This window comes from Panthera tigris, chromosome B1 (assembly GCF_018350195.1).
Source record: "Panthera tigris isolate Pti1 chromosome B1, P.tigris_Pti1_mat1.1, whole genome shotgun sequence".
Classification (NCBI taxonomy): Eukaryota; Metazoa; Chordata; class Mammalia; order Carnivora; family Felidae; genus Panthera; species Panthera tigris.
Genome location: NC_056663.1, coordinates 199,086,471 through 199,112,077, shown reverse-complemented (window position 1 = coordinate 199,112,077; position 25,607 = coordinate 199,086,471). Strand labels below are relative to the sequence as shown.

Genomic DNA, 25,607 nt, shown 5'->3' with positions numbered 1-25,607 from the left:
GTGGGATGATCAGCAGACCATATCATTCCTGTGCAGGTGTATGTGAGTTTCAACCCAGTCCTAGGGCCTGATTGTCCTCCTATGGTGTGGACCTTGCTCCTGGGTCCCGGACTTTCAGTGGTAGCAGCTGAGGCCCCTGAGTATTTGCCGAGGACACTCAAATGGGGCTTGGCCAAAAGTCTGCCAACTTGGTGACAGTGTGCGACCGCTGAAGTCTCTTCAGCAATTGGCCGACCAGTTGCTCTCCTTTGCGAGGCCCCAGAGTCCCACACTCTGCTGCTCAGCTTAGGATTCAGCCAAGGACCCAAGGGGGCATTTCCAGGGCAGTGCCAGGCTCTCTCCTTCCTGTTACTTTGTTCCCCAGACCCAGATATCAGAGCGCCTCTGAACCCCAGCCTCTGAGCCCTCCATCTAGCAGGACCACTGCACGGCCTGGGCTCCACTCCTGACCCAGGCTTTGGAAAATGCTCCAGAGAGAAATCCAGGGAGAAATGGAGCTCACCTTGATGTACATCCTTTCCCTCCAGGATTGTAGCCCTGCCTCAGCTGCCACTCAATGCTTGTAAAGAATTGCTTTATGCATTTCCCCAAATTCTGTAGCTGTCCAATCTCAGCCAGTCAGACCTGCTAGGGACTGGACTCGGAGGGGAGGCATATCAAGCCGAGCATTTCAAGGTGGGGAAGGAGCAACAGGCAGAGAGCTTTTCAGGCAGAGGGGGAAGTAAGTGGCAAGGCCCTGGGGCAGGAGTGAGCCTGGCTCACTGGAAGAACAGAGGAGCCAGCGTGGTGGGATCACGTGGGCAAGGGTGGGTGTGGTGTGAGACGGGGCAGAGGGGGGACAGCCTGCAGGCCCCCGTTAGGATCCTTTGTACGTGCAGTGGGAAGCCACTGGCGGGTTTTAAGCAGGAGAACAACATGGTTCAATTTCTTTTGTAAAAAGATCACTGTGTGCTGTGAGGCAAAGGGCCAGGGGGATGCAGGGGAACAGTCAAGACGACTTTGCAGTCAAGAGATGATGCCAAGACACGATGCCAGAGCGGAGGAATTTGGAGCTGAAAGAAGGGAGGATTCCAGACAAGAACCAGAGTTGAAAGAAATGAGGTTTGTGGATGGACAAGAGGCAGAGCATGAGGAAGCCTCCCCTTTCCATCATCCGGAGTCAAAACCCGATCGGGTTGTTCTTTTGCTTCAAACCCGTCTGCTTCTTCCTCTTGCACTTGGTGTGAACTCCACCTTCCTCCTGGCGGATCGTGAGCCCGGCAGCCTTGGCTACTGCTGCATACGTCCTACCCTCTGCACGCTGGCGTCCTTGCTCTGCCCCTCCTCGACCCCACTTCCTCCTGGGACCTGTGGCTCATCTGCGGGGTCTTCTTTTGGGGGGCATCTCCTCCTGGCACCCCAGGACGGCCTCAGGGTGGAGGCGTGATGCCATTTTCATAGCGTGTCGTGGTTCACAGTGGGGACCTTTACACCACGGAAATCGGCAAATGCTACAGGTTTGTGTGGCCCTTGACCCGCCCACAGAGCAGTTGTGACACGTTCGTCACCGCCCGCCTGGGTGGCAGTGGGTGCCTCTGGTTCAGTGCCTCCTGGCCTTCCCCTTACCACGCCCTGCCAGTCCCCCCCTGCAGACAGAGCTCCCAGAGGGCCGTGTGCACCGTGGCTCTCAGCCCAAGTACGGCGTGTGGCTGGAGCCTGTGCCGATAGTCTGTTAGGGAACAAGTGGGTCACGGGGGCCGTTCACCAGGCTGCTGGCCCCCACCCCACACGTGCATTCTCTTTAGAACGCACGGGGGGTTTTCTCTCAGGATCCTTGGGGCAAAGCCCTCGTCCAAGTCCTGGAGGGGAGGGGCGGGCCGGGGGGGGGGGGGACACAGCAAAGGCACCAAACTTCCCAGAAAGGCCAAGTTGTTTTGCAAGTCTTAGAGCCGGATTTCATGGAGCCATCCGGAGAACCCATCTGTTCCTGACAGGGCCCAGCCTGTGCGTCTCAGGCCCACGCTCTGTGAATTTCTATTAATTAGAAGAAAACCACATCCTGCTCTCGGATTCCTTGCTAACGAGGCGGAGGCCTCATCAGCCGTGGGGCAGGCTGTGTCCTCAACACGGTGTTCTCTCTCCTCTCCCGGCAGGATGGCTCACAACCCGGGGCCAGGAGCGCAAGGCAGGCATGGCCTTCCCAGGCCTCAGATTCCCAGGGCGGCTGCCTTAGTTGGAAGGTGGACCACCCCAGTGAGGACGAGGGTCCGGGAAGCCTCGAGCTCCTGGGCTCCCGCGAATGGAGCCGTGATTAGCAGATTTGCTCCTTCACAGGCCACTTTCTCATGGGAACTGGGAGCTTCTTGATACTCTGGGTCCTGGACCCAGAAAACCCCCTCCCTGGTGATCCCACGGAAGGGCTCAGAGTCTGGGCAGGAGCCGTGTGTCAGAGTCTCTATCACGGCCTCGGTTACAGCAGCAGAATCTTAGAATGACCTGCACCTCCAGCACGGTGCAGAAGGCTTCCCGTGTGCTAACACAGTGTTTTCAGTATTCTTTACTAATTTGGAAAAATGCTCATGGCATGGTATTAAAGGGGAGAAGCAGGATGCAAAATACATGGTGTGTTCAATGTTATGTAGAAAAGAATGTGTGTGTGTGCGTGCCTGAGTGTACGTGTCTCCGTATAGAAGTTACTAGAAAATAAAACTGTAGAGTCCAGAACCATCGGGGACGTAGCATCACTGTCATTTAATCACCCTTCCCAGAGTGCTAAATTACCTCTCCTTCCCGCCTTTCTGCCTCCCAGAAGTTCCCCATAACGTCCATATGAAAGCTGCCCATGTCTGACCCAAAAAGGGTGAGAGACAATTATGTACTGATTTAAGAAAAGTGGGGAAAATGCAGTATCCTCTTTTATATCAACAGATGATGCTTTAATGTGATAAGCATCTCGTAATTGGATTTGAACCTTAAATTCCATTCATTATACTTTTTTTCAGCGGCGTGGTGACCGAAATTGATTGAAATAGATTCTGGAATGCCATGCCATTTTACGTATTTTTGAAAATATATGCAAAAGATATAGATAGATACATGTGTCTCTTGAAAATCACACTCGAGAATGTTATTCTCTAATTCTCTAGACGCCCCCAACACCCTGATTCCCAGCATGGGCCACACACACACACACACACACACACATGCGTAAGGAAGGGCATAGCAGAAAGACTGGAGAAAATACACGGATGATCACAATGATTACTCTGGCTAATAGGATGTGGGGTGACTTCTGCCACTTTATTTTCTAAAATTTTTCACTTGAGAAAAAAAACGTAGGCAGAAAAAGAATTAAGAAAGAAAACGGATCCTGTTTGTTTGCTAAGGCAAGTTGCTTTGGAAGATAAGCTAACCTAAGCATTTCATGCGATCTGTGATTTCCGCCGCTGCAGGGCACGGAGACAGACACCCCCAAAGAGGACCTCAGGCTGTGCATTGGGTACCTCCAGCACCAGGTGCTGACCCTGCGGTGCCAGCTCAGAGACCAGGCTTCTGCCCACCGGGTACTGCAGGTGTCACATGCGGAAGCCACCCGCCTCCGGGACCAGCTCAAGGGCGAGGTAGGCTGGGCCCGCAGGTTCTTTCCCGCCTGTGAATGAAACGTTCCCAGGCTCCGGGGAGTTTTGAGAATAGAAGAATCAGGCAAGACGTCACCATTCCCAGCGGTTTTTGCTAGTATTTGTTAGATGTCTCAAGTAAAGAACGGTGTGGGGAAGGAATCCCTCCACCCAGCTGACTTCTGTTCCATCTAAAGGTGGTAAATACGCGTAATGGTTTCCTAAAAAGTCTAACGGGTTTTCAACTGTTACGTAAATAAAAGTCCTTCCTCTGTAGGAATGAAGCGAGTGTCCACTGTTCATTGTCTTGTCCATCATGATGGAGACGTGAATGTTCACGGGTGATAAAACTGCATAGAACTTAGTACACACGCACACACACACACACACACAGACACACACACACACACACACACACACAGTACAAGTAGAACTGAAGAAACCTGAGTAATATTGGAAGATTATACCAGCGTCAGTATAATTGACATGATAACGTTGTAACATACAATAATTTTACAAAATGCTCCCCTTGGCAGAAACAGGGCAAAATTCTCTGTATTATTACTTACAACTGCATGTAGATCTATAATTAGCTATTTTCTTAAAATGCAAAAAAAAAAATTAGTTCTTGTCCCCCTTTGGCCCCAACCCCTTCTGACCCCCAGTATTTTTTTCAGCCTTATCTACTCATATTTAGTATATGTATGGATGCATACACAAAAGTGAAATTATACCACCCCAAAATATTCTGCGCCTTGATTTTATCATTTAATAAAAATATTGGTAATATTTCCATATCAACACCTACAGACTGACCTCATTTTTTAAAAATCTGGCATATTATTTTTTCAAGAGGCCAAACCATAACTTATTTAACCAATTCTTTGTTTATGGAAATCCGAATTGTTTCCGTTTCTTTGCTTTACAAACAAAGCTCAGTGAACCTTTCTATACCCCTGTCTTAGGATGTGTTTCTGCTACATATGCAAAGGGTAACATTCTAGCAGAATAATTACTGGGTCAAAGGATATGTACATAATTGACTTTGAAACATAAAGGCAAAGAACCCTCCAAAGTGACTACATCATTTATGCTTCCACCAAGAATAAATGAGTGTCGTGTTTGCCCACACTTGGTACCCCGAATGTTATCACACTTTACATGTTTTTGACAAGCTGATGGATGGAAAACACATCATCAACATTGTGATGTAATTTCTGGCTCCTTTCCCGTGCAGTCTCTGTATAATCAGATGCATTTATACTATACTTAGCCTCATGTCCACGTTGCTTCATAGCCTTTGTATTTTTTTTTTTTTTTTCCTGTGTGGTAATCTATCGGCTGGGTGCGATGTTCATTCCCCTGTTGTTGGATCTATGGTTATTTCCATTCATTTATAAATTCCTGTTTATATGCAAGAGCTCAGAGAACTGGGGGCGTACTGGCCCCGAGTGGAGATGTTGGTTCTTAACAGATATTGAAGAATGCCTTTCCGTGGCACTGTCGCCCGCTTCCAAAGCCAAGGCAATAACCAGTGTTTCTCGCTGTGCCTCAGCCAGCAAGGGAGGGACCGTCCCTTTTCCCTCCTGTCACTGAGGTGTGAGAAATACAACCCCCGCTACACATAGTAGGGCTTTTTACCATATCCAATGTATTTTGAAGTTTTCATTATTTTCAGTCTTTTTTCTCTCTCTGCCCTTCAGTTCGAATATTTCTTCCTAACCCATCTTCTAGTTGATGCTTTGCGGGGGCACTGAGTTTACTCATAAACTCATTATTTTAGTTCTTAATTTCAGGGGTTGTATGTTGCAGTCCTCGTATTTCCATTTGGTTCCTTTTCTTATAGTTTTCAGCTCAATGAAATTCTTGTAATGTGATGATGGAACTTTTCAGTCACACTTAGTTACCTTAAGATGGGTCTCTGATTGCTGGTTCGAGGCCCCAACCTCTCCGCAAGCTCCCCGACGCTCCCTACTGTCTGTTTGGTGATCGCCATCCCCGTGGGCACGTCGTGGTGTCTCAGTGTGGTTTGATTTACATTTCCCCGGTGGTATTTTCTCCCACCTGTTGTCTGTTTACTCTCTTCTCATTCACGTTTTCATGGCAAATGCCCCACCACACGGCGCCCAGCAACACATTCTTGCTATTTCCTAAGCGGAAGCCGAGAGATGGTTGAATCCAAGCCTGCAAATATTATTGAGTGCCTTTTGAATGCAACACAGTAGGCTTGGAGCTGGCATTTTACACTTTGATTACATTCAGGAAGGTGTATGCCAAAAAAGTAGCTATATAGAAATGTTCATTGAAGCCTGTCTGTGAAACAAAGAAAGAATATAAACTTTCACAAAGAATCGGTTAAATAGATTATGTTTCAGCCTCGTGATGAAATAATATGCAAGATTTTAAAAGAACATGGTCCGTTTGTATGAAATGACATAGAAATAATGCCATGATTTTATTTTATTTTATTTTAATGTTTATTTATTTATTATGAGAGAGAGAGAGAGCACAGGAGTTGGGGAGGGGCAGAGAGAGAGAGAGAGAGAGAGAGAGAATCCCAAGCAGGCTCCGTGCTGTCAGCACAGAGCCCAACTTGGGGCTCGATCTCATGAACCGTGAGATCATGACCTGAGCTGAAATCAAGAGTCAGACGCTTAAGTGATGGGGCCGCCCAGGTGGCCCAAGATAACACGATGATTTAAAATCAAACGGCAATCCAAGATGTAAGACATTTGAATAGCACAGTTTCATATGTGTAGGCATTGTGAGGGCGGGTATGGAAGGCTGAGAACAGCGTTAGAGGTCAGAGGAGGTCGGGAAGAGGAAAAAGGACTTTTATTTGTGTAGCTTTCTTTGTGCCGACTACAGAGGGAACGAGAGGGTGAGGCAGAAGGCCTGACACAGCAGCCCTCTTGTTCTGTCTTACGATTTGGTGGGTCAGCAGTTCGGACGGGACGCGGCCGGACAGCTCCGCCCCACAAAGCATCGATGGGAGTCACCCGCTGGTATTCAGCTGCGTGCGGGGCGAGGCTGGAGGGTCCGAGGTGGCTTTCCTCCCGTGCCTGGTGCCTCTGCCAGTTCGTAATAACGGTTTACCTTCAGTGAGTGCTAACTGGATGTTCTAAGCACTTCACAGGGGGCAATTCACGGACTCCTCGCTGCAATCCTCACTAATTGGGTGGGCTCTGATAGGACCCCCACTCTACAGACAAGAAGACCGAGGCAGAAAGAGAGGTGATTTGCACAAGGTCACAGTGCTAGTGAGTGGCTGAGCCAGGATTAGGACCCAGGGTGTCTGGCTCGGATTCCCAGAGGTTAACACAGCACCAAAAAAAAATCGCTTCATGGGGAATCCGGGAAGGCTTCCTTCTGGAAGGAAGAAGGAACAGAGCTGGCCGGGCACCTGCAATCTGGCAAAGCTCATTCGTAGCGCTCAGAGCATCCTTCCCCGCCCAGATCTCACCGGGCAGGTGACGGGCAAGGCCCCCGCTCCCCACTGAGAACCACACCCCCAACCACTGTGGGAAGAGAGGGGACCAGAGCCAACCTCTCTGAGCCCAGCTCCCCTGGGGAGGCTCAGGCTGTGTCAACGGGGGCTGGGCATTATCAACCATGTTGGTTCTCTTTCAGCTTGAGGAACTTCAGAGAAAGCAACACGAGGCAAATTCGGCCGTGGCTCCTTTGAAGGTAATGATGTCTGTGAGATCGATATGCGATGTCCCTTTCCAAAAAAAAAATAAGATAAAATAACGAGCTTAGTATCTTCCCCATTCTAGATGTAGTCCGTGTCTATTATGAAATAAAACTGGAAAGAAAAATGGGAGAGACAAATACCACCCTAAATCCCCGTTTGAACCTAGTGCTTTCATTAATTTTCTTCCAGTATATTTTGCGTGTGTCTGAGGCCCCGCCACACCTCCCTGTCCGTGTCCTGCTTTCCTGCCTGAGAGCGTGACCCAGAGGGACTGTCCCCGTCTGTCCCGACCTCTGAAGCTATGGCACGTGCTGGCCGAATGCACGAGGCCCTGGTGTTTTGGGGTGGTGCGATCCAGGGGACCCGGGGAGCCCCGGCCTCCACCTCAGGCCACCCTCCTGCCCTGCCAGCCGGTACTGGGTGCCCAAGCATCACTGCCTAGGGAATGTTCCTGGGCCTCCGGGCTGGGCTGGGCCGGAAGTCCTGGCAGGAATAGATCGTCACCTGCTCTTCTGATGGAGCAGGAGGGCACATCAGGAGGGAAGGGACTCGCCTGGGGCCACTCTCGAATGAGGAGGGTCTATCTGTCACCCCCTCCAGACATGCCCAGATGTGGGAGGTCATTTCATGTCAAGAGGGTCCCCTCTCGCACCATTCATGCAGCAGATCCCTCCCAGGGGCCATAGTGTGCCCAGCAATGGCACAGTGATGGTGCAGGGATCTAGGGGAATGTCAGCTTTGACCTTGAAGAGCTCCTGGGCTACGTGGGAGACAGACCCACAGATATGAACGCTAATTGTTGGGATAGAAGGAAGCCTGGAGCCGGGCACAGAGGGACAGCAACCCCTTTGCCCTTAACAATGACCATTGTACAGATGAGCAAGTCAAGGTGTAGAGAGGAGCTTGGTCACAGAGACGCTCTGAGCCTGGACCCCACCCAGAGGGCAGTGGGGAGCCCCTGAGGGTGTGTGGCTGTATGGCTACTTTTCAAAGGTGTTCTGGCTTCGGGGCGCAGGGAGGGGGCCGAGCTAAGGCGGCACAGGTGGATACAGCGCAGGGCCCAGAGCCCAGCCCAGCTGCCCGGCCCCCAAGGGTGCCCTGCCTCCGCGGACCCGCCTGGAGCACCTCTGCTCCCACCCCTGCAGGCCAAGCTGGCTTCTCTGGTCCAGAAGTGCCGGGAGAGGAACCGCCTCATCACGCACCTGCTGCGGGAGCTGCACCGACGCGGGGCCGAGGATCACCTGCTCTCAGAGACGGCGCGGGGCATGGTGGACGACGTGGCACTGGCCGAGTACGCGGCCGCCTTCCTGGCTCCGGCGCTCCCAGAGGTAGTCTTCACAGACCCGCTGACACTCTTCCTCCGGGAGCTGAGGGCACACGGCCTGCCTGTCCACCTGCCTGACCCGAACCGTCCTTCCCTCCCTCTGTCCACTGAGCCCACCCAGAACACGCCCAGGACTCTTGCTCTGGGCCGGCCCCTGCGCTCCTGGCTGGTGCAGGACGGCGAGCTGGGCCGTCCTTACCCTTAAAGTGCTCACAGCACATGCAGGAGACAGACACACACAGCCACAGTCCTACAAGCCCCGCGACACTTACTTCACCAGAGGGTTCTTGCACGTGTGCCTCAGGGCCTTAGCACTTACCGCGTCCTCTGGCAGCATCCTTGTCTGTCCCGCAGCCTCCCAGCCATCCTTCAAGGCACAGTTCAAGTGTGACCTTGCCCAGGGAGGCTTCCCTGATTCCCATGCACCACAGAGTCAGCCACCTCCTCTGTCCTCCATGGCACGTGGATGTTCATGACATGGCACGTGAGAGGGATTTTGCCCTGCTGTCGTGGCAGCTTTGTCAGCACCTCTCTGATGGGGCCAGAGAGGCTCCGTAACCATCTGTGTCTCCCTAGTGCCTGGCACAGAGAAGCCGCCCGGGGGAGACTGGTTGAATGAATGAAATAATGAACTGGATGAATGAGGGTCTCCTCTCCTAATAGTCAACCAAAAAGGAAACTGAGGCCCAGAGAAGTTGGGAGGCTCACTCGAGGTCACACAGCCCCCAGGTAGTGTGGACGGTCTGGATGCCGGCTCTGACCCAGGTCTGGGGAGGGGCTCCCGGATCCGTGCCCAGCTCTGAACAGCAGCGTCCCGGCATTTGTGTGCAGGGTATGGTGGGTGCTCACTGAGCCCACCCTTCACACACACACGCGTGTAGACACAGCCGGCCCTGCTCCCCACGCTCCTGATCAGCAGCTCGGCCCTTCCCAGCCCAGCTCTGCAAGCCCAGCCTTCTCTGTCCCTTCCTTTCCCCCATAGTCATCAGAGGCCCCCTGGTCCCAGCCACCAACCAGCCCGGGAGATGGAGACCGGGAGGCCCAGGGATCTGCTCAGGGCTGCGTGACAGTTGAGTTCAGAGCCAGAGTTTGAATCCGGAGTCCCAGACTCTCAGTCCGGGGCTCATCTCTCTGCCCGAGTGGTTCAAACCTCTTGAGAGCCAGGATAGGGCTGAGGAAGGAAGTTAGCATGTTGTTGAGAAGCTTTGCACAGTCTCTGTGTTGACGGAGGCAGGACAGAAAGCAGAGTTCCGGGGTGTGGGCTGCAGTCACCCGGGAGGGCCAGCTGGCCCCCTGCTGAGAAGGCATCATAGCAGTGAGAGCCCCACCTCCCAGGGGCTGCTCTGAAACTAGAACTGAAATGTTCACCGGGATTGGCTGGGCTGACTCATAATGACCAAATTCACAGAGACTGATGCACAAACCTTAACACTAATGTATCAGTTTCCCATGAGAGCTAGAACCATGTGCAGGCTGAAGTTTTGGAGGGATGGATGGAAACTTGTCCACATATTCTCCCCCCGTATAGTGGAATTGTCAGGAAATCAAGTTCATTCATTCATTCCTTCGTTCGTCTGTTAGTCACTAAACATTTATAACCAGGTCATTTTGGAGGCTGGAATGAAAGCAGGGAGAATGAATGGTGTTATCAGCCTGATTCATTCATTTCCTGTAAGGATGTGCTCCCGGGGCCGTACTTACCTCCCGGGGTGTCTTCCCCGAGACCTGTTGAAAGCAATGGCCAGTTACATAAGCTTCTACTCCCTTCTTTTAAGGACTTGGACTCTGCCCTCCCTCCTTTTGCATTACTTTACAATTCCGCTCTCCAAGAACACCCCTATTTGCACGATCGGGGGGACGCCTCACGACTCCCTGTGCAAACCACAAAATCCTGGCTGTGCCGTTGCCCCCTACCGTGACCTCAAGTGTCGAGCGCTGAGGGGGAGAAACGGTGAATCATTTCTCAGAGCAAACCTGCCGACAGCGGAGGAGTAGATAATCGTGAGTCGTGGTGAGGGTCATGAAGGAAGCGAAAACGGGACTGGGGCAGAGACTGACTGACTATGTGTGTGTCTCTGGGCAAGACTCGTACTTGTTCTGAGCCTCAGTTTTCCAGTCTGTAAAATGGGAACAGGACCGCCTACTGGGCAGAGTTGACATGAAGACAGCTCGTTTGTGAAGTGCCCTGTATGGGGGGGGGGTGTGGTCCCACTTGGTGGGAAGCTGGTCTGTGTGTGGGCAGCTGTCAAGAGGATGGCCACTGTCTAGCTCTATGGCCTTAGGAGGGGACACTTCCACGTACCCCTTACAGCGCTCGGACGCTGTCCCAAGTGCTTCATGGAGCTGACTCGGGAGGTCCTCCCACAGGCAAGGTGCTGTCATGGTCCCTTCTCCAGTTGAGAAGCCTGAGGCTCAGGGGTCTCAAGTCCTGCCCAGAGACACACGTCTACAAGTGGCTCTCCAGCTCGGCCTTCTCTGCAAGAGGCCGTGTGCCTGAGCTGAGCTGGGCTTTGACGTTGACAGGGGGCCCCCGCACCCAGCCAGTGCCGTCACCACCCCTGTGGGAGGGGGGTAGGGTGCGTGCGCATGCACCGTTGGGAATATGGGCGGTGCGGGGTCTGGCACGTCCCAGGCCCTCAAGGACTCGGTCCCTCTTGTTTCCGGAAGGCTGGCCCTCTGAGTGCGGCTACAAGGCCGTGATGTGTTTAAGAAACCAAGGGTGTTCCGGGCTGGCTGCAGGGCCCGGGTGCTTCGTGGAGCAGTGGTGGGAGACTGGCCGGGTGGGAGGTCACTTAGGCTGTGTTCCTCGTGAGTGGGGACACCGGTGGTGGTGGTGGAGCAGGTCCCCATGCTCTGGGAAGGCGGACCCAGCAGGTGTAGGGGTGAGACCCGGCTGCAGCCTGGGCGGGGGGCGGGGGGGGTGCTGTGCACACAGCAGCTTCTCTCTTTCAACAGCCAGTGACTTGGGCTGTGAGGACCGAGGGCCAGGCGGCAGGGCAGAGCGTTGCTGGCGGCCGGGCAGGGGTGGGTTTGACAGGCACTGCCTCTCATTCAGAGAACACAGATTCCCCGTGGAGGCTTTGGGCTCTGGCTTGCAGCCTGGGGGCGCTGCCCAGCTGGCTGGGGAGACACGGGTGGGCTTGGGGTGGGATGTGCCAGGGCAGAGGGAGCACTGAGGCCCAGCCGTGCTCCCAGAAGCATCCCGGGAGGGCCTGGACCCTGGAGGCTCAGGTGGTCTGGCGCCTGGCCTCGGGAAGAGGCTCCCACTAAATGCAAAGGTCTGACGGAGGACGGGGCTGGGGGCTGGGGTGGGGCCCAACCGGACGGGCCCCACCAGACAGGCCGGTCCTTTATCCACTAGCCGTGGGGATGCTGGCCGAGACTCAGCCCTCCCGCATGCCAGCGTTTTCCATTCGCTCATTTCCTCCTCCCAAAGCCTGCGTTTTTAGGGAGGCCACTGAGGCTCCAAGTAGTCTGCTGGTTGCAGACGGCTGCCTTCTCGCTGTGTCCCCACATGTCTCTGGTTACAAGGGCGCTAATCCCATCCCGAGGGCTCCCTCCTTCGGCCCTGATCACCTCCCAAAGGCGCCCTCTGAATACCATCACATAGGGGTGCTGTGCTGGCCCTTGGCATGTCTGGCCTTGCACGTGCCCCGGTGTCTTTCCTCCAGCTCAGCTCAGGCACTGGTTCTAAAGTGGGGCATTTCCCTGAGGCCAGCTCGGCCAGCTTCCCCAACATCTTTCAGCGGGCAACACGGGGGTCTCGCCACCTCCCTGCCTGTACCCGGAGGTGGGAGCAAGGGGAAGGCAGGTTCCTTCCCTTTTTTGGATTCCTGAAAACCTCTCTGGGAGGTGGGGGCGGGGGTCTCAATTCCACCCACCCCTCAAGCTTGGCTTAAGTGGTCAGTGTCCCCCGCCCCCAGTCCCAGGACACCTGTTTTCTCCCCGGCTTCTGCCAGGACCTAGGCTGTTGACATTCCCAAGCCAAGAATGAGGCACACCTTTCTTTGTGGTTTCTATTCAGGTGTCATCCCCTCCTTGGGGGCAGATGCCCTTGGTGGGAGGGGGGAGCTGGGGAGGGGGTGCCAGGGCTCACCCTGGAGACGGCCCTGGTTAGGGTGCAGGCACGCCCTCCTGCCTGAGCCTGAACCACCTACCCCGGGGTCTGGCCTGCTGTCAGCTCAACAAATGGCAGGTCCCATCGGAGAACTTGATGAGTGGGGCCTGCCTGGCACCCAGCAGTTCCGGGACTCGGGGGTCACTGTATTTTCTCCCGGCACGTTTGTACCAGGCAGACGGACACGCCCCAGACCCCGAAGAATTGCCAACCTGTGACCATGGTGCTCCCCCCTCACCTTCCTAAGCTGCCTGTTCCCTTAGGCCAGGGGGCTGCGGTCCCTCCACCGGGCTCTGTGAGGCTTCAGTAAGACCTCGTGTCAAATGGCCACACGAGCTGTCACGTACAGGCACTCAGAGAGCACCGGGGTCCCCGGGCGGAGGTCGGGGCTTGGGCATTCCAGCAGTGGGGAGCTGTCTGCACCGCAGCCCTGGGCGGGGGCAGGCGACCGGCAAGGGGGCTGCTACCTTTGCTTCCTCTTGCCCTGCGCTCTCCTTTTCCTCCACCTCCTTGCTCTCCTCTGGGCATCGTCAGCGAGATCTATAGACGGGCTTCCAGAAAAGCAATCGCGTCTTCACAAGCAGCAGCGGGGCTCAGACCCCTAAACTCCCCTAATTCATTAAATCGGCGACCCCCAGGCCTGGGCCTCCAAGGATCCAGGAAATGATTCTCCCTTTAACTCTTGCCTTTTATGAAATTTAGAATATGGCCCCCAAAAGTTTATGTGGGGGAGGGAGGGGAGCGGCGCCCACAGGGCGAACGGTAGTCCGCTACCCTGTGTGGAGCATTTCGTAGACGTCCACTCTCCTCGCGTTCCGACAAGCCCCCGCCAGGAACACGTGAGCGCCTCCATTCTGCAGATGGAGGCGGCACGGCTCAGGGTCTGGGGTGTCTTACTTGGCCGAGACCAAGGAGGCGGCAGAGCCAGGATTCTGCGTGGCGGTGCCCGGCCCTGAGCCTCTCCAGGCCAGTGGGAAGAACGAGGGGCAGGAAGGGAAGGAGGATCTGTGGCTCCCCGATCACAGGCTGCCCCCTGGCCGTCGGTGGGATGGGTCTGAGGCTACTCTGGACACGAAGGTCAATGAGACCTCGTTCTCGTGGTGAAGGAGTCGGCATCGAACGGGCCCCCCTGGGAGGCTGGTGCGAGGGACAGTAAACGTGTGGAGAGAGGAGAGAGGGACTTGATGGGGAGTATGCTTCCTGGAGGAGGCGGCACACACACCAGGCCTGGAGGGATACAGAGGGGTCGTAGTAGCCAGAAAGGTGGAGCGAAGGCCGTCTGGGCCCCGGAGAGCTGGACGTGGGCGGGCACAGGGCTGCGAGCCGTGATGGTGCCGGAGGACACGCGGTGTCCCCGGGGATATGAGCGCAGCGCCCCGTGAGCAGAAGAAGAGGCAGCGTGCCTAATACAGAAGGCTCCAGTAAATGGGGCCGGTCAAGATGGTCAAGCCATAATCTGTGCCCTTGTGTATCCGTCGCTGGGTTGGTCAATCCATTTTCGAGGGGACAAAAGAGTCCCTTGTCACGGCACAGCCCGGAGGGGCTATGTGAGAAGCAGGTGGGTGAAATCAGGGAAGACTTCCTACCGGAGGGGACATTTCAGTTGGGTTGTGACATATACATAGAAGTTCGCCAGAGAAAGAGAGAAAGGGCAGGGGTCTTCAGGCAGGGGGCCAGCTGATGTAACTACCTCGAGGACACAGTGATGGGGAAGCGAGATATCACAGTGACACACGGGCCCCTGCCCCGCCAGAAACGCCCAAGAGAAGGCAAGGTCTGGGCTGCTGGTCTGGAATCTGACCTGCCTTGAAGGTCCAGCCCTGCTCTTGTTAAACCAGTCGGGACACACCAGCTAGCCAACTTTGCTGCACCCTCTTTTGTAGACCCTGCGCGGTCGTGGGACCCAGGAGGACAGGCACCCGGTCTACACGGTGGCGCAGTGGGGAGTCCGGTTCAAGCCCGACCTGAATTCCTGGGTCACTGCACCAGGGACCCCGGGGCAGCTCAGCAATCGGTCGGTGCAAGGTCTGGCAGGACCTCCGTGGAGGAAGAACATCTCTCCTGGAAACTTTGCCGTCCAGCCGCCCTCATTTTCTCCCCCCACTTTTCACAGCAGTTTCTACAACACATTAATCACAGTCTCCGTTTGGAGATTTAATCTGAGTAGAGAAAATGCAATGGCTTTCCCTGCACCTGTATTCCCTAAGAGCAGATTCTGGACTCCTTCGAGGGTCACGGGCAGAGGGGGGAGGGGTGGCTCTGACCGGAGACTGTGCTTTGCGCGGGATGGGGGGGTGTGCAGTGCATGACCTGCTTCCTCCCAGTTGCAGCCACCCGCGGGAGGCTTGTTCTCCTGGATCACGCGGAATAACTGCTGACTCGTCTTTTCTTCCAGACCAGCCACCGCCTGGATGTCGAGTCTGAGACGGCAGCAGCTGTAAGAGGTCAGTGCGATTTTCAATTAGCGCTATCTGTGTGCTCAGACGCCAGGACCATCTGACAGGTGGGCCAGGGTCAAGTGTAGACTGTGAGGAACCAGCCCCGCCGTCTCCCCCTCCCGCCCTACTTGGCCCTGACTTCTCGCTCCCCAGTGTAAGGAGAACACGGGACCAGAAACACTCCACAGAAGTGGCCGGTGTCCTCAGCCCTGTGGTTTCGCTCCTGGAAGCTCATCCTAAGGAAATAATTCTCTGTGTGGAAAAACTCAATGGACAGGTGTATTCATGCCCTGGCGTTTCTGATAATGAAAAGCTCTGTGGGGTGGGGGCCCTCCAGCATTGTCGATGAGCCCTGTCTTTTAAAAATTTAGGACAGGGGTGCCTGGGTGGCTCAGTCGGTTAAGCGGCCGACTTCGGCTCAGGTCATGATCTCACGGTCCGTGAGTTCGAGCCCCGCGTCGGGCTGTGGGCTGACGGCTCAGAGCCTGGAGCCTGTTTCAGATTGTGTCTCCCTCTCTCTGACCCTCCCCCATTCATGCTCTGTCTCTCTCTGTCTCAAAAATAAAATAAATGTTAAAAATAAATAAATAAAATAAAAAAAATAAATAAAAATTTAGGAGAATATCATATCTGAGATGGGGAATGGAATGCACTGGATGATTACAGGGATAGGGCTATGTAAGCACATCGTCTGTATGAGTAGCAACTTAAGCGGGCGGATAAACTCAGATTCTCACAGCGGTTATGTAGAAACATGGTAGCGGATGATTGCTTTTGTTCTGTTTAATATGATTATTTTTAAATTTGTTTTAATGTTTATTTTTGAGAGAGACAGAGTGTGAGCGGGGGAGGGGCAGAGAGAGGAGGAAACACAGAATCCGAAGCAGGCTCCAGGCTCCGAGCTGTCAGTGCAGTGCCCGACGCAGGGCTCGATCCCACCAACCGTGAGATCGTGACCGGAGCTGAAGCTTAACCGACTTAACCGATGCTTAACCGACTGAGCCACCCAGGTGCCCCTGTTGTGTTTATTCCTAAAAAGGAAACTCAGATGCTACCTGGGCAGATAGGATTGCCCTGGTTAAGTGCAGCATGCTGCCAGCATGGGGGAAGGGATTCGTTCAGCATTCTGCTCACGTCGGATGCTCAGCAGAAACGTGGAGAAAGTGGGGCGCCGGCCGGGGTGGCTCAGCCAGTTAAGCCATGATCATTGGCTTAGGTCATGACCTCCCGGTTCTTGAGTTCAAGCCCTACATCGGGCTCCATGCTGACAGCGTGGAGCCTGCTTGGGGCTCTCCGTGTCCCTTTCTCTCTGCCCCTCCCCAGCTCACTTTCTATCTCTCTCAAAATAAATAAATAAACTTTAAAAAAAAGAAACACAGAGGAAGCACGGATGGCATTGCCTGCAGGTGAGTGGGTTGCTCTTGAGATCTGCTTATCTGGCAACTCTTATCACAGGATCTTGTGCTTGCCAGCTGTGTAATCTTGGATGAGTTAATTAGCCTCTCTGAGCCCCAGAATCTTATCTTTTAAAGGAGGATAATATGACCTTTCTCAGGAGTGTCTTACTGACTGACCCAAAAAGAGAGATCTTTTCTCGGTCTTTGTCTGGTCAGGATGGGCCTGCCCCCTGTACTGTCGTGTCCTCCTAGCAGTCTGAGTTGGCATCTGTTTTCACAGTTGGAAGGGCATGAATTCCACTTGGCCCTTCATCTGCCACTAATTTGTGCAAGTGTCTTTCCTTCTGTGGCCTCAGCGTCCTCAGAAATGGGCTCGATTGATTGAGTTACTTGTTCCTTAAAGATTTCCAGAAGGCTACTGAGTACCAGACCCAGGGGGTGTATCTCAGAGTTTACAAAAGTGGGTCAGCTTGGGGCCCCTGTGTGGCTCAGTTGGTTAAGCGTCCGACTTCAGCTCAGGTCACGATCTCGAGGTCCGTGAGTTTGAGCCCCGTGTCGGGCTCTGTGCTGACAGCTCAGAGCCTGGAGCTTCCGATTCTGTGTCTCCCTCTCTCTCTGCCCCTCCCCTGTTCATGCTCTGTCTCTCTCTGTCTCAAAAATAAATAAACATTAAAAAAAATAAAAAAAAAATGGGTCAGCTTGCAGAGGTGGTGGTCCCTGTGTTGAACGAGCTGACATCCAAGGAAAGAAAGCTGATGAGGGCAGGTAGTTTTCTAGGATACCCACAGCCATGACGGGACCATCAGAAGGGTGTGGATAAGGCACTCAAGGGTTTGTGGGCATCCGAGAGGGCCTCTGTCATGGGTACGTGGGGATCTGGGAATGAAAGAGAATGGAAAAGCTTATTCCAAGGCTCAGAGACTTGTGATTTTTAGAGTAGATTTCTGGTCTGAGGCTTGACTGAAAATACTCTTTTCTAGCTCAGAAATACCTCCCGAAGCCCAAAACAGACAGTGTCATCATCCAAAGACCTTTGCATTCAGAGTCCTGGCCTGTTCCCGAGGCTGAGTGGCCAGCACAGAACACGGCTAGACCGGATTCACCAAAGGTGAGAGGACATCAGTCATCTAATTTCTTCGATAAACTTTTGTTTTTATCAAGACTGTAACACACATATGGAAAACGGCACAAATTGTAAGTGTACAGATCAATGAATTATCATGGAGTGACACCCCAAAAGCCATCACCAGGTTGAGAACTAGAAAAACGACCAGCACCACAGAAACCCCTTGGTTTCCCTTCCTAGTCTCTATCTATTATCTACCATTTAATTTGTGGTTTTGGTCAAGTCATGTGTTCGGTGTCTGGTTATTTTTCCCTGAGTGCTAGACATCATGTGTCAAAACCTAAAGGTATAATTTGGGGTTCTGCCTCATAGTGTATTGTCTTCATCCAGAGCGCGCTTCCTTTTGCTTGTGACAGGTGGCTAGGCAGGGCTCAGGCCATTCCTCACATCATAACCTGGTTCAGAGATGGTTTCAGTACTTACGAGTTCTGTTTTCCTTCCCGTTCACTCTCACTCCTTGGGCATAGCCTTTGGCGTCCTGACCAGAAGACTGTAGTGTTTACCAGCATCTTTTGCCCATGGCCCTTGTCAGTCCCATTAGCTGGGAAAAGCCTCGCTTAGCCTTCTGCATCACAACTGCCACTGTTACCGTAGGCTCTCACCTGGAGGGAAGTATGGCCTCCACGGCCATGCCAGTGACTCCCGGCTTCTCTCCTGTTTTCAGCTTTAGTCCCTCAGATCCTGCCCATCTCCGTAGCTCTCAGACGGTTTAAATAGAAGGTGTGCTCTGTTCTGTCCAGCTTTTCTAGTATTTACCAGAGGTTCAGTCCAAAATGTCCTAACCAAGTGGAGCCACAGCAGCCCCCTCTTTTCTCAGAGAGAACATATTTTACTGATGAGATGTGAAGTCTGACGGGCTTGAGTTCAAATCGCAACTGTAATTCAGCGTGATGTTGGGCAGAGGACTTACTATGTCTGTGTCTCTGCTTCCTCGTCTGTAACATGGGGATGATACTTCCAACTGCTAGTATGATCACAAAATCAGGTAAACAGGGCTGAATAAGTATGTGAACAAGAGAGATGCTCAGGAGAAAAAGAAAGTCGCCGTTACTCAGGAGGAATCTGATCTTATTCTTAGCATTTCATCTCAGCCTATTGGTGATTTCCTTCCACCTGTCATTCGCGTGGCATCTCTCCTGCCTCCATGATTACATTAATTTTTTTATCTAAAAAATGGAGACAGTATTTACCTCTTAGAATTGTTAGGGCAGTTCAGTGAAAGCACACACATAACATGCTTGCTATACTGCTTGGTACATGAGAGGTGGTCAATAAATGACAGCTATTGTTACTGGCCTTCATTTATTTTTAAAATTTCATTTATTTACTTTTGAAAGAGAGAGAAAGAGAGAGAGAGAGAGAGAGAGAGAAAGCAAGTGGGGGGAGGGGCAGAGAGAGAGAATCCCAAACAGGCTCCACACTGTCAGCACAGAGCTGATGCGGGGCTCAATCTCTCGAATTGTGAGATCATGACCTGAGCCGAAATCAAACGTTGGATGCTTAACCAATTGAGCCACCCAGGCGCCCCTATTGGTGACCTTCTTAAACATTTTTTCCCCTGACTGGTGACTTTAATTTTAAATTACTCGTCTACAGGTTTATTACCTAAGAATGAGTACTTTTTTTTGTTTTTTTTGTTTTTTTTCCCAGCTTTGGTCTTTTCCTAGGAAAATTTCCACTGACTTTTGACCTTTGGCCTGGATTATCCCAAGCAATAGAAGGCATTCTAGAAAAAGGAAACAGTACCAGCAAAGACAGAGGGGTCAATGCTCCTCAGGTGTCAGGGGCATTGCGGGCAGTTAAACGTGGCCGTGGCAGGAAGTAAGAAGGTGTAGAGAGGGGTCTTAGAGATCCCAGTGATGATGTTAAAAATTTTTTAATGTTTTGTTTATTTATTTATTCATTTTTGAAGGACACACAGAGAGAGAGTGTGTGTGTAAGCAGGGGAGGGACAGAGAGAGAGAGGGAGACACAGAATCCGAAGCAGGCTCCAGGCTCCGAGCTGTCAGCACACAGCCCGACGTGGGGCTCAAACCCACGAACCGTGAGATCATGACCTGAGCTGAAGTCGGATGTTTAACCAACTGAGCCACCCAGGTGCCCCCCAGTGATGATGATGATGAGAGTAACAGTGGGAAAGAAGCCCCCCGCCCCCTTCCTGAATGCCTGCTCGCCGTGTGCAATGCACTGGCTCTTTCAGTCCTCACGAGGGGCTTACAAAATAGGTGTCAGAATTTGCCCCCTTTACCTGTGAGAAAAGACAAGGTGCAGAGGAGGTATATAGCCGACCCTGGGTCACGCAGTTCATAGGCAGCAGAGCTGGGGTCCCACCCAGGCAGCCTGGCTCTGGAGCTGGGGCTGCGGCCACTAAGTGGCCAGACGGTGAGAAGCCTTCACGGGAGGGATGGGAACAGTCTCTCCTGCCCCCTGCACGGCCCAGCCTGGAGTTCAGGGTGAGAAAAACCCCGCGAGGGCGTGCGCTAGGTGGTGCTGGCCAGAAACTTGAGGAAACGGGCAGAGCATAAACTGAATGAATGAATGAATGAATGAACCAGAAGGTGCTCCAAGTTTCCGGATTGTTCTTTAGCTTTCTTCAGAGTCATTGCCACGCACATCGAATGCCACCATTAAACACGCTTCCTCTGTTGGACGCAGTTACAAATCCGCGGGATGTTGGCCTGACTCTGCAGCGAGATGGTGGGATGTCGGTACAGGCATTTTTGTTCCCCTGCTTTGCGAGCACCTGGCCCACAGGGGGCCCTCTCAAGGGCCTGTGGGACGCAGAATCAGAGCGAGGGGCTGGTGGGCTCTTTGTCTAGAAGGTCACGGGGCACCTGGTCCCCCCCCCCCACCCCACGCAGGCTGCATCCTGCTCTGCTGTGCAGGGTGTCAAGAAGCAGAGAGCCCATTGCCTTGTGGGACAACAGATTGCGAGCCATAGATCCGGGCTGGCTCGAGGGGAAGGGCTTCCTGTGGTGAAAATGAGTTTGTTAAATAACTACACTCGGGGATCAGTGACCTAGCAGCAAAACGAGGTCATTGTTGAAGGGCAGTAGCTAAATTTGTCACATGTCACAATTCTATTATTTTATGGTCGAGCTTAGAGAAAAAAAGAAAGAAAGCAGGGAGGGCCTGGAAATACACACAAATATCCCAAGAAGGCTGGTAAATCTTTGGTGATGGAGGCAATGTCTGTCCCTGTGTCACAGCCTGGTCATGCCACTGCCCCACTGAAGACCCTTCATCTGTCCTGTGTGTGACAGCCCGGCTGTAGGGGTGAACGGTGCAGGCCCAGGGGTTGAGCGACCTGGGCTCAAATCCTGACTCTGCCTCCTGTTAGCTGTGTGGCCATAGGCAAGTCACTTAACCTCTCTGGGCCTCTGTTTCTTCATCTGTACAATGAGGTAATAATCCTAGTTGCCTCTTTGGGTTAAAGACGGAATGAATCAATATGTATACATTGCTTAGCATGATATCCGGCACATCATAGGAGCTCCAGAAATGTTCGCTGCCATAGGCTGAACCATAGGAGACATTGTACTACCTTCTCGCGACAGAATCTGCGGTTTCATGAGGTTTAAACTATTATCATTGACAAGTGCAGATTCCTTAAGTTGCTGGTTGCACGTTACTCTACATGCAATGACCTTCAGCTTTTAACAGCAGAATCCTGCTCCTTCTCGAAAGTCTGGCTCAGACACCGCCTCCTCCAGGAGGCCTTCCTGCCCCTCAATGTATGGTCAGTGCTCCCCTCCCGGGTGCTCCACTGACGGGTGCGTGGGCCTCTCTTCCGGCACTGATTCCGCACTGGACCTGCACGTTTTTTGGCCTGCCTGTGCCGCTGGGTGGGGAGCACCCTGGGGGAGGGGCCGGTCCAGGCGGGGCACACGGGCCAGCACCCGATGACCGGCATTTCCTCTCCTTCCTGGCTGTGCCTCTTTCTCAGCCATCAGTGGCACTGCGTGTGCCACGCCACCCACTGGTCACGGCCTCCCGAGGGCATGGGAGAAGTTTGCTCCCTTCTGCCCATCTGACTGCTGAGGCCCTCTGCCAGAGGACCGAGCAGAGACATAAGTAGGACTGACACTGCCCAGCATGGGGATCCTTCCTTCCGTCATTTGCGGGGAAGGTGCTTGATAACTGTGGGTGCTGGGCATGGAGGGCTGACATGCGTATGATAGGTAGGGGTGGAGCTCCAGAAAGAGTGGGTGGGGCTTTGAGGGCAGGTGGGCTTGGGTTCAGCAGCTGCATAGATTTAGGTGAGCTATTTAGGGTCTCTGAAACAGGCACCTGTTTCCCCATCGGTCATGCAGGCCTGATGACAGCCTGGCGGGAGGGCTCAGTGGAAACAGGTGAACCAGCTCGGTGGCAAGAGCCGTGGACGGTGCCCGGCATGAGGTCGGCAGCCAGTCGACATCGATTGCCGCTTGATGGGACACTCGCCATCTCTCGTCCCTGTAAACAAGAAACGTCCCCGCTCTATGGGGACACCATCAGTGATTGTCCTGGCAGACACCTGCTGGATGACGTGGTGAGGGCCACCTCCCAGCCCCTGTTCCTCCCCCGCCGCACCGTGAAGGCATCGTGTGCCTCGTTGAGCTGTATAGGAGGACGTGAGTGGTGCAGGGGGAGCACTCGTGCCGGGCACACAAAGCCTCCGTAAATGTTCCTTCCTGTTGCCGTCTCTTCCCTGGATAAGTGTGGGATGAGGGGGCTTTTACGAGCTTGGAGAGGCAGAGACCATTTCGTTCTGCTCTTGCCTCCAGCTTCCCCCGCCCTCAGGGCCGACGCCTGGTCCCGGAGCGTGTCCGTGTCCGGCTGCAGCCGCTGTGGAGCCCGCGTGCCCTGCGCGACGCCCGCGGGGAGAAGGCGGGCTGTCCTGTCCCGTCCTCCGAGCCGATGACCCCCCACCGCCCTCTGAGCTCCTGAGTCCTGCGAGGATCCTGGCTTTCCACAAAGAGCTCACACGAAGCATTCGCAGCAATGCCCAGGTCCATCAATCACCGCTGGAGTTATAAATTTAATAGAAGCTCTCACGCTCCGGGGCCATTTCATAGACTCCATAAATATTTGAAGCCGAGCCTTCAGACACGGCTTTAAGGAATTGGTAGCAATCAAAGCCCTCATTCGGTAGCAAGTGGTTTTGCCTCTGGCTCGGGGGTCTGTGCTGCTCGTCGGAGCTTGGGAGAAATACTCGACTGTGCCCGACACATTCCGAGAGCTTTGTCAAGGCAGCAAAGGGAATATTTACCGTACCAAAACCTATTGAATGACCGGTCCGGTGGTTCTCAACTGGGCATGATTTTTCCCAACCAGGGAAAAAATTGGCAACGTCCAGAGACATTTTCTATGGTCCTAACTCGGAAGCCGCTCCCGGCATCTAGTGGGTAGACGCCAGGGATGCTGTTAAACATCCCACGATGCACAAGGCAGTGTCCTACAACACAGGTAATCCAGCCCAGATGTCAACAGCGCCGGGGTTGGGAACCCCTGAACTGGTCTATCAGCTCCTAACATTGACAGCCACAGAGACCTGTGTTGTTATTTTCCTGCCCTTGGGGCCCCTCCCCATGTGTGAAAAGAGCTTTGTCTACTAGATGAAATGCTTGATTTAAGTAATTATATATTTTACATGTTAAGGCATTAAAACCCATCAGAACTTTCTAATAAGGCCCATTTGTTCAACCAACATTTGTTGACATCCAACGAATGCCAGGAAGTATAATGTGAGGGGGAGGGAGGTGAGCCAACTCTGGTCCCTGCCTCAGTTTGCTCACGGGGCAATGGGAGACACACGTATGAACCACGCACCGTGTAGCTCATTAAGAGTGCCGTGAAGCGTGGTGAGATGAAGGTAAGGGCCCTTTCTGCCCAGCCTCGGAAAATGGAGGTCATTCAGGAGGGGATGACTGAGCAGAGCCCCTGGGCCCACTGAAGTGTTCAACACACAGGTGAGGTAGGGAAGGGTGTTGCAGTCAAAGGGAACAGCACGTGCAAAGGCCCCGAGGCATGGAACTGAACTTTGTGCGTGTCATTAAAGACGTGTGCAAAGCAGCCCCTGGCCCAGCCAGCTATGAGGGGTTCCTGCCTCATCCCATCCTGCACCCCTCTCTTTCCCCCTGAGAATAGGACTTACGCCCTGACCTGGGTGTAGGACTCAGGAGTGAAGAAAATGCATCTATCCTGAGAGCAAGCCGCCCAACAAAAGAATCAAGGGGTCTTACACCACTTAAGCCCAGATCCTGTCCCTGGGCTCACCAATCAGAGACACCATCTCTGTCTCTGGAAAGGGACTGGTGAAGGGTTGAGGGAAAGGTCAGAGTTACCTGTCCGGTTCTGTTCCCCCCTGGAATGTCTTGTCACTTCGGGCCAAGGAGGTATCAGGACCAGAGACCTGGGGCTCCCGGGGCAGCAGGCAAACGTGTAGATTGTACTTTAATGCGGTTCAACTTTGAATATTGGCAAGTGCAGGGAGGTCCCATCTACCCTTCCCCTGGCCTCCCGTAACGTTCACACCTTATACGCCTGACCACACGGCAGTGACAGAAACCAGCGGATTTATTTTGAGGGAACCCGGGGGAGCCATTGATTCGTAAGAAAAGCGGGGCCATCGAGCCAGCGACAACACACTGAACTGCCGCCACCGTGATGAACCCAAGGGGCTGCGTGATGGGTCATCACATCCATCCACCTGTCCGTGCGCTGATTTGCCAACGGACCCGCCCATCCGTTTGTTCAGTGCGCATTCAGCGCTAACTGCCATGTGAGGCCAGGTCCCGGGAAGCAGGAACAAAGAAGATGCAGTCGGTCCTTATCCCCCAGGACCTCCTGGCAACCGTGCGTCCCCATCAGGTGCTCAAGGAACCCCCGATGTGGGAAAACACTGTTGTAACTACAGCCATTCCGGCCACCAACGCCAGCCACGGAATTGCCAGCCGTGTGGCGTCCTATACAGCTGGTCCCTCACGTCGGCGTGGGACCTCTCTTTGGGAGCTTTCTCTACCTTCATTTTGGGACAACGCCGTCAGCTTTGGGCACTGGGGCTACGAGGAAGAGGAGGGATGAGCCAGGTGAGGCCGGGCAACAGCCAGCCGAACCTCACTGCTAAGCCGGCCGGATGCTCTCGAGGCCACCCCTGATCTCCAGGACACTCTCCCCGGGTTCGGGGGCCCTGCCGCCTGTCACGTGAGCGCTCTGCCTCCCGCTTCTCACAGCCTGGGCCTCGGCAGAGAGGCAACTGGGGAAAATCCATTAAAGGAAGCCAAGGCAATCTTTGTAGCATAACACGGTGATTCCATAATAAATCATCTTCAAAGCCAGAAACCACTTATTAACCGGCCTGGGGCTGGCACTTCCTGTCGCCTCAAGCCGGGTCGTTGCTTGGAGCTGTGACTCCCCGGTGGTGCATTTGCGATGGCGGATGAAGGACTCTGGCATTTTCTTCACCTCCACCATAGACCCCAGCCCTGGGAAGGGGCCACCCCCTCGCTGGGCCCGATGTGGCCAGCGCCCAGTCTGGTCAGATGCCCCCGGGGTGGAGGCTGCACCAGCTGGGGCGGCAGAGTGGGGTCAGGCAGGAACCCGGCACGCAGAAGCTGGGGTCAGGCCGCCCCCCACACCGGGAACCGCGCTGTGAGTGACCCGAGGCCTCCGGGGAGCGGCCAGATGGACCAGCCCGGCTGCCGCGGCAGAAAACAATTTGTCAGAGGGCTGTCAATAAGCAGCCACGGTGACCTTCTTTGGGACTGCCTGCCCAGGCTCTGCAGAACGGAAGCCCTGAGCCCGAGCGAGGTAATGCACTCCCCCCACCCCACTCCTGCAAAAGGGCCCCACCCGGGCTCTTAAGCAAATCAGATGAGAGTGTTGGCCTGGCCCGTGGCCAAGCTGCAGGGAATGTTAGTGCGTGTCTCTCCCG

The 25,607-nt window shown here is 53.8% G+C and overlaps 1 protein-coding gene across 1 annotated transcript in view; it reads left to right on the top strand.

The window, feature by feature from the left end:
* The window catches only part of CB1H4orf50 (chromosome B1 C4orf50 homolog), a 53,849-nt gene extending 30,578 nt beyond the window's left edge, over positions 1-23,271 (top strand). The window contains exons 8-13 of the mRNA XM_042984976.1: positions 3,432-3,599; positions 7,227-7,283; positions 8,436-8,618; positions 15,127-15,175; positions 17,547-17,674; positions 22,459-23,271. Coding sequence (XP_042840910.1) covers positions 3,432-3,599; positions 7,227-7,283; positions 8,436-8,618; positions 15,127-15,175; positions 17,547-17,674; positions 22,459-22,710 — 837 coding nt within the window. The 3' untranslated portion in view covers positions 22,711-23,271. The remainder of the gene's footprint in view (positions 1-3,431; positions 3,600-7,226; positions 7,284-8,435; positions 8,619-15,126; positions 15,176-17,546; positions 17,675-22,458) is intronic.
* The last annotated feature ends 2,336 nt before the right edge of the window (positions 23,272-25,607 follow it).